This window comes from Quercus robur, chromosome 1 (genome assembly GCF_932294415.1).
Source record: "Quercus robur chromosome 1, dhQueRobu3.1, whole genome shotgun sequence".
NCBI lineage: Eukaryota > Viridiplantae > Streptophyta > Magnoliopsida > Fagales > Fagaceae > Quercus > Quercus robur.
In genome coordinates, this window is record NC_065534.1 from 42,700,543 (window position 1) to 42,714,425 (window position 13,883).

The 13,883-nt window shown below is 38.2% G+C and overlaps 2 protein-coding genes across 2 annotated transcripts; one reads left to right on the top strand and one right to left on the bottom strand.

The window, feature by feature from the left end:
- Window positions 1-7,996: 7,996 nt before the first annotated feature.
- Window positions 7,997-11,537, top strand: LOC126690174 (uncharacterized). Its single transcript, XM_050385305.1, has 5 exons — window positions 7,997-8,395; window positions 9,513-9,606; window positions 10,391-10,428; window positions 10,531-10,666; window positions 10,885-11,537. The coding sequence occupies exons 1-5, from the start codon at window positions 8,057-8,059 to the stop codon at window positions 11,298-11,300; spliced, it is 1,023 nt and encodes a 340-aa protein (XP_050241262.1). The 5' UTR covers window positions 7,997-8,056; the 3' UTR covers window positions 11,301-11,537.
- A 192-nt stretch (window positions 11,538-11,729) lies between these two features.
- LOC126690184 (30S ribosomal protein 3-1, chloroplastic-like) lies at window positions 11,730-12,747 on the bottom strand. Its single transcript, XM_050385313.1, has 2 exons — window positions 12,318-12,747; window positions 11,730-12,216 (listed from the first exon to the last, which is right to left on the bottom strand). Exons 1-2 carry the CDS (start codon window positions 12,675-12,677, stop codon window positions 11,932-11,934), a joined length of 645 nt encoding a protein of 214 aa, XP_050241270.1. The 5' UTR covers window positions 12,678-12,747; the 3' UTR covers window positions 11,730-11,931.
- Window positions 12,748-13,883: the final 1,136 nt, after the last annotated feature.

Genomic DNA, 13,883 nt, shown 5'->3' on the forward strand with positions numbered 1-13,883 from the left:
GTCTCATCCTCCTATTCTCTTCTAACTCGAGAAGGAGGAGGTCTTATACATTTATATAATAGTTACTAACCACGCAGTGAGTCTAGTTTTGGTTAGAATAGATGGTGGGGTGTAAAGGCCTGTTTACTACGTCAGCAAATCCTTACAAGAAGTAGAAATTCGCTACCTACCCTTGGAAAAGGTTGTTTTGGCCATTATACATGCAATAAGGAAACTCCCTCATTATTTCCAAGCACATACCGTGGTGGTTCTTACCCAACTCCCTTTGCAGGCATTGCTTCAGAAATCTGATTACATGGGGAGGATTGCCAAATGGGGGACAATGCTCGGTGCTTTTGATATAAAATATATGTCCCATATGGCTATAAAAGGACAAGTCCTGGCTGACCTGGTTGCTGAGTTTACCGAAGAGCTTGTGGAAGGTGAGATGTTGGGCTTCAAGATCATGGTAGTTTCCATTCCTTGTTTTCCAACTTGGGAAGTTTATACTAATGGTGTAGTTAATCAAAAAGGATCCGGTGTGGGAATTGTCTTAATATCCTAGGAGAAGATAACTGTGGAAAAAACCTTGAGATTGGGATTTCCAGCCACAAATAATGAAGTAGAATATAAAGCTTTATTGGTTGGAATGATAACGGTTAGCAAGATGGGAGGAAAGGTTGTAGAGGTTTTCTCGAATTCAAGGCTAGTGGTTGGCAAGTTAATGAAGAATTTGAGACCAGGGACCAATGAATGCAAGGATATCTCAATAAAGTTAGACAAGCTCAATCCTACTTTAAAGTTTTTTACATAAGGCAGATCCCAAGAGGCTAGAACTCCCATGTGGATTTGTTGGCTAAGTTGGCCACCTCTTCGAGATTAGGCCTTCCTCGGGTTATAATCGACGAGGATATGATGGTTTTCGACCATAGTGATCAGACATCGAACAGAGTACATAGCATACAAGTTGGTCCAAGTTGGATGGATCCATTAGTTTCATTCTTAAGGAATGGGTCACTACCTGAAGACAAAGGTGAGGTCGAGAAGTTTCAAAGAAAAGCTCCACGATATTAGCAAAAATTGTATAAACGCTCATACTTGAGACCATATTTGCTATGCGTCCATCCTGAAACTGTGGAACCCTTGTTGGAAGAGTTACATGAAGGAATTTGTGGAAGTCATACCGGGAGAAGGTCCTTGTCACATAGAGCTCTCACCCAAGGGTATTGGTGGCCTAGTATGCAAAAGGCTGCTCAAGATTATGTTAAGAAGTGTGACAAGTATCAAAGATACACCCCAAGTATCCACCAACCTGGAGGAGTCTTGAATCCACTCTCCTGTCCTTGGCCATTTGCTCAGTAGAGCTTAGACATAGTGGGGCTATTCCCAAGGGCAGCAGGAAACCGAAGATGGCTTCTCATCGGGACCAACTACTTCACAAAATGGGTTGAAGCTGAGCCATTATCTAATATTAGAGATGTGGATGCAAAGAAGTTTGTTTGGAGGAATATTGTAACCAGATTCAGAATCCCCCATACATTAATCTCAAAAAATTGGCTCCAATTTGACAATAAGGCCTTTAGAAGATATTATGGGGAGTTAGGTATTAGAAACAGATATTCCACTCCGTCTTATCCACAAGGAAACGGGCAAGTAGAAGTAGTCAATAAAGAAGAGGCTGGGTGAAGCGAAAGGGAAATAGGTGGACAAGTTACCATATGTATTATGGGTATATCGCACCACACCACAAAGATCAACTGGGGAAACTCTGTTCTCAATGACCTATGGGTTCGAAGTGGTCATACCTCTCGACTGGGTTCCCGACCCTAAAAACTAACCAATTCAGTGTGGAAGAAAATAACCATTTGCTCTTAACAAGCTTGGAGTTAGTTAACGAAAGAAGAGAGGTGGCCATGGTCAAAACGGCACATTATTAGCAGAAACTTAGGTAAGGATATGACAAATAAGTTAAGGTAAGGCCACTAGCTCCTGGAGACCTGGTTTTAAGGAAAGTAGTAGGAATTGCGAAGAATCCATCATGGGGAAAATTAGGACCTAATTGGGAAGGTCCATATCGTATCACATCAGTAGCTATCAGGGCCTGTTACTTAGAAGATTTGGACAAGAATGTTGTTCCATACCCATGGAATGTAAATAATCTACATAGATATTATTATTAATAATACTTTGGATTCCATTTAGTTCTTTCCGTTTGCTATTTGGTGCACGGTTTTCTTAAGTTGTTCATTAAAATTAACTCTAATGTGAAATTGGTTAAGTGTTAAATAGAACCTCGGCCTTGTTCGACTCCTCAGGTCACAAGCCTTGGGTAAATTGAGTTTTATGTGAAATTGGTTAAGTGTTAAACAGAATCTCGGCCTTGTTCGACTCCTCGGGTCGCAAGCCTTGGGTAAATTAACTCTTATGTGAAATTGGTTAAGTGTTAAACAGAACCTAGGCCTTATTCGATTCCTCAAGTCACAAGCCTTGGGTAAATTAAGTCTTATGTGAAATTGGTTAAGTGTTAAACAGAACTTCGACCTGGTTCGACTCCTCGGGTCACAAGCCTTGGGTAAATTAACTCTTACGTGAGAATGGTTAAATCTCAAACAAAACCTCAGCCTTTTTTGACTCCTCAAGTCATAAGCCTCAGGTAAATTTACTCTTGTAAGAAATTAGTTAAGGACTGAGAAAAATTAACCTTTAGGTAAATAGGGTTCAATTCAGAAGCTTGACTATAAATCTGTCCAGATTATTGGATCATACTGTTAGGTTTAAGGTGACTTAATATACTTAAGGCCATACATTTTAATCAATAGAACGTGTGTTATATATGGTGAAGTAAGAAAATTAGTAGTTATGCAAAACAAGAATGCAGTAAAACTTGGATATATTCATTTAAGTCCAAAAAGTGACTACAAAAAAAAAGGAAGAAAAAAAAAGGGGGATGTCTACTAAACCTAGCCCATTACAAAAACTGCCTAAGTGCTAAAGTTGAGGGAACTAGGCCACAACCTCCTTCTCTTTCTCTTTTTTCTTCTTTTTCAATTGCTCAACTTCTGCAACTTCTTTTGACTCCAACTCCATCACTGGAGTTGGGGTCTGTTTTTCTTTTTCTTTTCTAGCAAAAGGCACAGAAGTTGGGGCTATTGTGGACTTGGGTATCAAGGAGGTATAGCACAGATCTGGTGGAGGAAGGGCAGAGTTGGGAGCGACACGGAGAGATGGGGGGTAATAAACCTTGTCGGTCCCCCTGAGATCAGAGTCAGCACCAACTCCAGCAGCATTAAGGGCTTCACCCTAAACTTCAAGACAAAGGGCCCAAGCCACATCTTTGAGTTGAGCAATTAAGCTTTGGGCAGTTTTAGTCATGCCAACGTCATACATGGCTTGTTCAGCTTTCGCTTTTTTAGCATCCTTGCCCTTAAGTTCTTTCTGTTGAAGTTTGATTTGCTCTTTGGCTGAGGCTAGTTGCATTTCAATCTTCTTCAGAGAAACCCGCAACTCCTCGGCTTGCTTCTCAAACCCTCCCAGAGCAGCTTCAGCATTCTTATGCCCTCTCTCAGCCTTAGCTAGATGGAAGAGTGAATCCTTCTACTTTTTCTCTACCTAAGCGAGAGCCTTATCCGAATGGGCCAATTTACTTTCCGCCTCTCAGGATTTTGACAGAGCGTGGTCGACCTATTCCTCAGCCACGAAAGACACTTGCACAACTTGTGTTCAGGGAAAAATGCACACACATGTTACCATTTTAATGTAAAGGATATGAGGAAGTGGTATTAAAGTGGAGGTATAAAAACTAACCTTTGCAAGGTCCCTCTTTAATGAGAGGAACACCTCACGTTTCCTCAGCCCCTTTAGTTCTTGCATGTCATCAGGAAGAAGTAAGGCCTTTTCTAGGCACTTGGACACCAACTCGGACCTGCCCTTCTGGGCATCCCTAAGTAATGCCTCAGATGTGACAAGGTCTCCCGTACTGAGCACGAAGGATGGATTCCATATAGTAGCCTTGTAGCACTATTTCCCTTTAGTGCTTTTACCAGCCCTGGTGGAAGTACCTTTCTATTGTTGCGCCCTTGTAATTCTGGGCTCTTTGGTGGGCGGCTGTTGAGTAGGTTGGAGTATCTCCCCCTCTTCAGAGCTCTCAGTCTGCTTCCCCCTTTTTCTTTATTTCTCGGGGGCATTTGCAGTAGAGATATGAGATAGGGCAGGAGAAGGTGGCTGGGGTACGATAGGGACCTCGGGAGCATTTCCCCGGCGTGGACAGCGAGTAGGGCTAGTTGGTTGGACATTTTCTCCTCGAGTACCATGGCTTCAGGAATGTCGGCTGCTTCTTGACTGGTACTAACTTGTGCAACAACGAGGCGATGGTGAATAGGTTCTGGAGGATCTTCAGAGTCTGTTCAATAAAAGACTTTAAAGTCTTTCTCTACATCCTCCTGAGTAGGTTCAGACACTGGCTCTTCCCGTTCTTCGTTGAAGGAAAGAGGTTGTTCATGGGAGTAAAGGAGCTTGGTCACAAGTGAAGCGGGAAGTTAAGTGTCCTGAGTATTGGGGGGGGGGTGGTTTGGTCAGAAATTTAGGGACAGCTACGTCAACCAACGCGAGCTCGGGTCTTTGGCTTTAATCACGTACTTGGAAGACTAGAAATGCGTGGAGATAGGCTTGAATTCGAGAATTACGTGCATCGCCCGAAGCTGTCTGTCTCAGTGGAGGAAATTTTTGGATTGTAGAATACGGTTGAGGTCCGCAAAATTCACTAAGTTTTTGTTCAAGGCAATATGAAATTTGTTTGTAAAGAAAACAAGAAGATGAGGTTAGTCAGATTAGGCAAAAGAATGATCAAAGATTATACAAGTTGAAAAAGGTGGTCTAAGTCATTCTAGTTCCTCGGGCACCCTACATGGTTCCCTATGTTGGGTAGGACAATGCAAACCATCGTGCCATTCACCCAAGACAATAAGGAAGTCTTCGTCCATACCCTTATTAGAATTAGGGATACAGGAAATCAACCTAATTGTGGGGACCTTACACCTAAAGTAATAACCCTTTTCCTTACCTTTTTGACAATTATAAACCTAATTTACATCATGGCAAGTAAGGTTGGTCCCTATTTTTTGGTTTAACATGTCTATGCTACCAAGGACCCTAAAGAGGTTGGGTGAGCACTGAGTGCAGCAAATCCTAAAATTAATGAGGAAATCCTTAGTAACTCTACCCATGGGAATTCGCATTCCACCTTCAATAAAGGCAATTATGGGGATGACAACTACCTCAGGTGGTTTACTAACTAACCACTCTCCTAACTCGCAGTGTTTGAGTTCTACATTGTCAGGGATCCTATACTTTTCCCTTAATACGGCCATGCCTTCGGGAGTATCAAATAGTTTGGCAAATCTACCCATATATTCCTATCTGGAAAGAGTAAGAAGAAAAAGAAAAAGAAAAACCGCTTCCTTTAGGACAATGGATGAAAGGCCAAAGGCACTTACGAGCACTAAGAGAAGATCTCTTCGGACTGCTGCTTCAAAGAAGATATATGGAGTGTGTGTAAATGGGAAATTTACTCCCATTCTCCCTTTATATAGAGGTGGGAAATGAGCGGTAAATTTCCCACTCATTAACCCCAGGAAATCTGGGCCGTTGGATCATCATCGCACCGTACAATGTGGGGGGACAATAACTGCTTGATGCAATAACTGTAGTGACATGGATACCGATGCGTTAGGAACATTCACAAGGCAGGTGAAATGAAATACCCAGGTGGGAACACGATGGCAAGCACCGACCTCTCATTGTTACTAAAACCTCACTCTTAGGGTGACACCTAAAGGTAGGGTTTTAGGGGGATATTGTGTGGGGTCTGAGGACTGAGGAGTCTCAACAAAGGAACAATCTTCACAATCCAGGTTAATGAAGGGTAAGCAAGCCCCTAAAGTTCCACCTACCTGAGGAGAGGAAAGGGTATGGCAACTTGAACAAGGATGATGGGAGGAAGCTTCTTGGAGGATATACCATCCACCTCCGCATTTAATACCCATCACCAACCTTATCATCTGCATTAATGTGGAAATAACCCCTTGAATAGTAACTTCACAACTAGCATCTCCTTCTACCATCTTCATTAGAGCCTTGATGGGACAAGTATCCGGAGAAATGCTTGGAGTTGTCCAAGTGGAGGGCTAAGATGCATGGAAAAGAGCTATAAAAGGAAGGGGATCCACCTAAGAAAAGAGGATGAACATTTTTTACACTGTTGATAGAACAAGAAAGAGAATAGTGAGGGACCAAGTGTAAACTTGAACTATATTTGTAAACAAGAAACTGATCCTCAGACTTACCCGAGGAAGCCATTAATTCCAATTGTTGTTTGAATCACACTTATCTTTTATTCTGGACTTCTTTGCCTCAAGCTTAGACTTAGGCTAGGATTGCACTTGGATCCATTTCCCACTCTCTTTAAAAATTCTATTTTTTGGGCTAGATTTGAAGGACAGGATATCACAGATCTAAGTGGGCTTGGGCATTTATTTTTTTTAGTCCTTACAAATAAGATTTTGTTAAGGTTTAACTAAAAGATTAACAACATGGACTATATACTTGTCTACAAAATATAAAAGAGAAAATTATTCAACTTTAAGGTTGGGGGATGAAACTATCTCAAACATAAAGGTGGAAAGTACTTTTTTCCATAATTCTTTTTTGTTAGTAAAACTATGTGTTTTTTACTTTAACCAATGTGTTAAAAAAAAAAAAAAAGTTAGCCCAAGAAATCTATTCGTAAAATTATGAATTTTAGCTCAACAAATGGCTAAAAAAAAAAGTTAGGAACACAATAAATGTCATGATATTTTCTCAATACCTTTATTTTAGCTATGGTGGGCCTTGGTATGATCTTTTATAATTTTATTTTAGAGAAATACTACAACCACAACATTTTCACAAGAAATCCTTCGTGATAAATTGTTATTAGTTTTTAATTGGAACAACCACTTTAAACTATGCATTAAAAGAAACAACAAACAAAAATTTAACAGAAGAAAATTGTGCATGAAATAGTGAATTTTTGCTCACCAAATTTGACTAAACCAAAAAAGAAGCCTAAGAACACAACAAAATGTCACAATATTTTCACAATAACTTTATTTTCAGCCGTGGTAAGTTTCAGTCTGATATATTATTATTTATTTTATAGAAATGTTATCTTCATAATATTTTTATAAAAAATTCTAGATGATAAGTTGTTACTGTTTTTAAAATAGACCCACGACTGATATCACTTTTTTATCCATCAATAGTACCTATGACTTGTTGTGAAATTAATGTGAAAATATTGTGGACTTAGTATTTTTTATTTGATCTATAAGAAACTAAGATCTTAACGATTGTGAAAATATTGTGATAACAACAAGTGTTACAACATTTTCACAAAATATATATTTTTAGTCATGGTTGGTCACAGTCTCATACTTTATTATTATTTTTTTCAACCTATAAAAAATTGACACCTCAATAATTATAAAAATATTGTAAAATTTGTATGCCAACTCATATAAATATTTAAAAGACACAAACCGATGACAGAAGAAAAAAAAAAAAAAAGAGAAGCTACTGTAGCTATAGTGTCAATAGCACAGACCAAAAAAACACTCTCCGTCTCACTCTCGGGCTTGGTATGTGAAAGTACCGTACATAATGGCAGGTTTGTAAATTTCACTAGTATTTTATTATATTATACTCCATATTATTAAGCGCAGAGGCAGTGCAGAAAACTGTAGGTCGTTTTCTCTTAAAAAAAAAAAAAAAAAACTGTAGGTCGTTTTCCTTTAGTCATTTATTAATACGACATGACGATTAAGCACCTGACAATTACTATAACAAATTAACCTCGGCTAAGCTTCAACCCCAGATTAACGAAGAAAATAGTAGTAGTTGTAGTTGACTTGTCTATCCATCTATCTATTTCCTAGGAAAATAATAATAGTATATATGGGTGGTGTTCATAGGTATAGCTGAACAACCACACTCTCTTCCCAGAACCAGAAATAGAAATAGAAACAGAAACAGAAAAATAATAATGTGGCAACAAGCTCTGGTCTGCAACTGCAACTGCAACTACTTCAGCTCATCATCAAAACCTTCTTCACTTCCAGTTCCACTACTATTATTATGTCAGTCTCATTCCCAAATATTGGCCAAACCACCAAGGAGGAGTTTGAACACAACGCCACTCATCGTCTCCAATGATGATTATGTTGTTAGGACCAGTACTGTGTGCCACGCGTCACGCCGCAAGACTAACGTTACTGCCACGTCATCCTCCGAAGACGACAATCTAAGGCGCGTGCTGCAATTCCTTCTGTGGGTTGCTGAGGGAGTTTACATTCTCTACCTCTTCTTGCTCCCTTACGCCCCGGTAGCTATGCTCTTAATTCACTTTCGCTTTTTTTTTTCTTTTTCTTTTTCTTTTTCTAAGTTTGTTTTTTCTCAACCCAATTGCTTGGTTATTTTGAAATGTGATTCTTGTCCTTAATTAATAAGCATATTTATTTCGTCTTTTTACGGATTTTTGGGAATTGAAAACATTTGTCCAAAACTCCAAATTAATGCACTAATGTAATTCTTTAGCCGGTGTTTGATACTACTTTCCTCTTTTTTTTTTTTTTTGGCTTGTATGATTACTATTTTTTATTTTTAGAAACTACTTTTTAGTATGTTGTTCAACATACTACCAAGCACTACTTCTCATGATAATTTATTTTACCAGAATTCATTCTCTACTGGCGCTAGAGTTACCAAGCATTACCTTAGTGGGTTTGAAACTTAGAATGAGCTGCATAAAGTAGAATTACACTTCTTCTTTTTTAAGAAGAAAAAAAAAATTATATGTGGAATTTGCGTTCATAACCATTGATGGGAAAATAAATTGAGATCATTTCATTGTCACACGACATCCGAAGCTTATTTTTGGCCTGATAATTGAGTTAAATTTATCGAGAAAGAAAAGTGTAGGTCAAGTTCTGAGCTTGATGAGTGGCAAAGAGGAAAGGAATCATGGCACTTTTCAGCTACCACGGATCTTTTTGAATTGACACGAGTTTAGGATCCTATTCCAGAAATTAGAAGGAATCATATATAGCAATGAAACTATGCTTTGGAATTTCCCTGTAATACCAAATAAAGTGAAACCAGACCTCCTGTGGTAGCTTCCTACAAATGCCATTAATCATTATAAACTTAACAACTTATTAGTATCTCAATTTTGGATTTCCTTGCAGTACAGTACAGCGTTATCTGTTCAAGTTTAACTTGGCAATACTGCAAAATAAATCCTTTGATGAAGCATGGCTGTCTAAAAGCTTTTTGATTAGTTATATATTGCATATGGTTCTTTTTCAACAACTTTTTTCTATTGCTCCCTCTTTGTTTTAAATCTGATAAAAGTAGCATTTCATTCACTACAATATTATTACCCAAAGGAAATGGATCAAAGTTCAAATTTGAATAAATTAAGTTTTCTTGCGTTATAACAGGGAGATCCTGTATGGGCCATCAGTTCAGACACAATAAACTCTCTTGTTGGACTTTCTCTCAATTTCTTCTTTATCTTGCCTCTTATGAACTCTGGTATGTTCAATGTTTGTTTGTTATGCTTCATTTGTGATGTTAAACTTCTCAATTATGAGTCTCCCTCTCAATTCTGATAGATTCGTGATGCTTCTATTTTGAAATCTTTTCACCTAGTTATTATGGATGGTATCTCATCCTTGATGTTATTTGTTTCTTATCATATATATATATATATATATATAAATGAATTTCTTATCTAAGGTATTCATCCCTACTGTATAGATGATATTTCACTATGTTAATATAAACAGCAATATTTCATTGTTTTTTTGGCAGAACTTATTACCTCAATATTCCAGGGCATTTGAAACAGGTCATTTTTTATTTATATCTTTATATCAACAAGTGATAACAGTTTTCATCATTAGTTGAGAGGATATCTCCATCTTTTTTCCTTATCCATTTGGGATGAGAAACAACAGAAGGGAGGGGGGAGGGAAAGCAAAATTTATGTTTTCTTAATATTTAAAAGAATTGTAAGCATATGTTGTACTGGTTCTCTAGGGATTTTCAAAAGGTGGCTGTTTTGATAGAATTATAGGAAAACAACATTTTTTTTTTATAAGTTTCATAGGCAAACAACATATGCTTTGGTCTTCTTCTTCTTCTTCTGCTTCTTCTTCCTATTTCCCCCCCTTCGCATGGGATGCTGTTATTTGATTTACTTTTATTAACTCTATGCAGTACTAGTAGTTGATTACTTTGCTTTCTGGTTTATGGAGCAAATTCTTATTATGTTCAATCCTTGATAATTTCTGCAATAAACCTTTTGGCAGAGCAGTTGGCATTCGTCTAATTGATGCCCCAGTTCTTCATCCGGTAAGGATCATTATGCTATGTCAATTTGCTTGGCACCTCACCATTTTCCACCATGCTTTTTGATCTAAACATCTTTATGATGCTGCACCATTACTGCATCAGATATCTGAAGGATTATTCAATTTTGTCATTGGGTGGACGTTCATGTTTGCTCCTTTGCTTTTCACGGATCGTAAGAGGGACAGATACAAGGGGTCTCTGGATGTCCTATGGGGCCTGCAGATGTTCCTCACAAACAGTATGCTATTCTCAAACTCTCATGCTTCATGAGTGGTTATATCAGTTGACCATGTAGCTCAAAAGTACATATCATTCGCTTGAATTTAAATGTGTGGCGGCCAGGCTTGACTAACCATTGTAATTGGGGTTGAATTTAAACTCTCAAACTCTCATGCTTCATGAGGTTGCTTACTGAGGTTCCATTGACCAATTTGTCACTTGTTCTTTTGATGCCAGCATTCTTAATACCTTACATGGCTATCCGGCTGAATGAGGCAGATTCAGACTACCCTCCAAGAGAGCGCTCACAACTTGGATCTGTGATGACCAACGGTGCACCCATTGTTGGACTAATTGGTGGGGCCATGTGTCTCATATCTGGATTGTGGGCACTTTTTGGTAGAATGGATGGAAATTTTGGGAGCATAGGAGAGAGATGGAACTTCTTGATCAGCTATCTAGGATCTGAGAGGCTGGCTTATGCGTTCATTTGGGATATATGCTTTTACATAATTTTCCAGCCTTGGTTGATAGGTGACAACCTTCAAAATGTTCAGAAAAGCAAGGCTGAGATAGTAAACTATCTTAGATTTGTCCCTGTGGTTGGCTTAATAGCTTACCTTCTCTGTTTGAATGTTGATGATGAACTGTAGCTAATGTAAATATTGAATCAGTCTGAATATCAGTGAGCTATATCACAGATCGATTAAATTTTGTTGACACGTGAAAAACAGTAGAGCTACTCTGTGAAATAACGAAACTGTTTCGGCCTGATTTGATTCATCAGTCGATTCCTCGACTGAGATATGTATATTTACAATACAATTGATTATGATTGAGCTTGGAAATGAGATGGGATGAGCCTCACATTTGCGTGGCCTCTTTAACCATTCAGAATAGCAAACACCAGATATGATATCTCGAGAGCGTGTGGAAAGAAAAAGAATGATATGTGGAACACGCTCTTGTGGAAAGGTAGGGTATTGCTAAATGATATGTACAAGCACTTGATGGTGTGCTACATTCTGAAAGGTAGGGTATTGCTAAATGCTAGCTTATATGTATACAACGAAGAAACAATATTAATAGAAGCACTTAGTAATCAATTCACGCTTCCATAAACAGATAAAGTTTGGCAAAATTACAGGAATTGCAACCTGAACAAGCCTGGACATTGACATAATTCAGAATGAAATAACACTTGGAAAGAAAAATATCAAATCAGCCTCTCAGATCCTAGATAACTGCACCCCTCAAAAAAGCAAGGTCTTCCCTACACTGTGTTTATGATGTAGGATTGCCAGCACTCTGCTGCCACAGATTGATAATATCAGTGGCCTGGTTAAGAAGTATAATCATTTTCTTCTGGGATATCCATGGTTTACTTTCTAGAGTGGTCTTGAGCTCCTCCCATGCATCCTTCCTCGGCCAAAAGTAGTAAGGGCTCAGAGGAATTGTGCCATGCCCTGGTATCACCTGATCAAGAGCTAGACCAATGTTCTTCTCCATCCATATGAACTTCAACACCAGCCTTGGCGTCTCCACTGGCTTCACCACCACCTCAGTTTTCTACAAATTCAAGAACCCACCAAAATAAAACAATAATACATGCACAAAGACACACATACACATACACGAACACGCTCTTGTGGAAAGAAAAAGAATTGAACCTCAATTTCTTTAGTGGGATTCGGTTCTTCTGAGCTTGTGGAGGTTGAACTCTCAGTTTCAGAAGGTGTTTCAGCTGTGAGTGCTTCTGGGGCCGCTGAAACAGAGACATTTTGATTTCTTCTAAAGGGTTTGTTCCTCTGGTCAATAATGGTACACGGATGCAGAGAAAATGCATTAGGCGTCACAAAAGGTGAGGTTTTGAAGGGTCTGAGACTGGGTATCTGAGAAGAGAAGGAAGAAGAGAAGAAAGCAGTGTTAACACCAGGTTGAACTGCCATGGATGGTAACATTTTTGTATTATTGAATGAGAGATTTTGTGCAGAGAGAAAATTAAGGTCCTGTACACTATACAGGTCCATGGATGAGTTTTTTTCTTTTCGGATAAGGCGTTTGGGGTTCGAAATTCAGAACAGCACTTGACGGGCCAGGCAACTTTGTAGTTTGTAGTACTTCGTAAACATTTTCAAAAGAGGCCAGTCCAATATTCATGTCTTTTTTCTTTTTTTTATGAGACCAAACTTCCATATCCACCTTCAAAGCCCAATCGGGGTGGGTGCAAGCGCACAACTGTTTTTTCTTTTTAACTTATTTGTTTATGTACATTTTTTAAAAATAAATAATTATGTACATTTTTGTATAATCTCACCTTTCAACTTTTTTAGTTTTTATAGTCTCCCTCACTTTTTATAGGTAGAATTATATTTTAACAAATGCACAAATAAATTTCTAAAAAAAAAAAAAAAAAGCACAAATAGGTTCGAGTACAAAACTGCCAAAAAAAGAAAAAGAAAAGAAAAGCGGACACTAGTTGATGTAGCAATTCGAAAATTAGACCGATAGAGAGAGAGAGAGAGGGAGAGAATAAGTGAATTGCATTCTCATACATTTTTCTTTGATAATGTTAGGAGTAAAGTATAGAAAATAATCAAATGTCATCATGTCATCTAGATTGATTGTTTTGGATTTTCATTTCAACTTTTTGTTAAATTGGACCCCTTTTTCCAAACTACCAAAGCCATTCTATTGAACATAAGGATGGTGTAACTAGATCCAATAGGCTTTTTTTTTTTTTTTGGTTCCTTCTAAATAGTGGTACCCTTAATTTGTATGAATAATTTGTGATGATGCACAAAATCGTCAGTGAGTTGATCGTCCACATGCGCTGCGATTAAAGTACCTGAAGAATAAAAAGAATGAAGAACCTATAAAGAGCACCAATGGGGTGCCGGTCAAAGACCCTCCAAAAGTTAAATCAATGTTAGAAGAATTTCCAATAACTTGAAAGTGTAAGATGAAAGCTTGATTAGTGTGAAAACACTAATCCTTGTTTAGACCCCCCCAATTTTAAAAACATGGCTTGATTGCTTTTACTCTACTTATCTAAGTGCGGAATAAGAGTAAATGAAGCGCAATAAATCGAAACTACTCTAGTGCATGAACATAAGCAATAAACAATAAATGTAAAGCACAAAGAGTAAGGGAAGAGAGATGCAAACATAAGATAACACGACGATGTGTTATTGAAGAGGAAACTGAAGAACTCGGCAAAAAACCTCTCCATGACC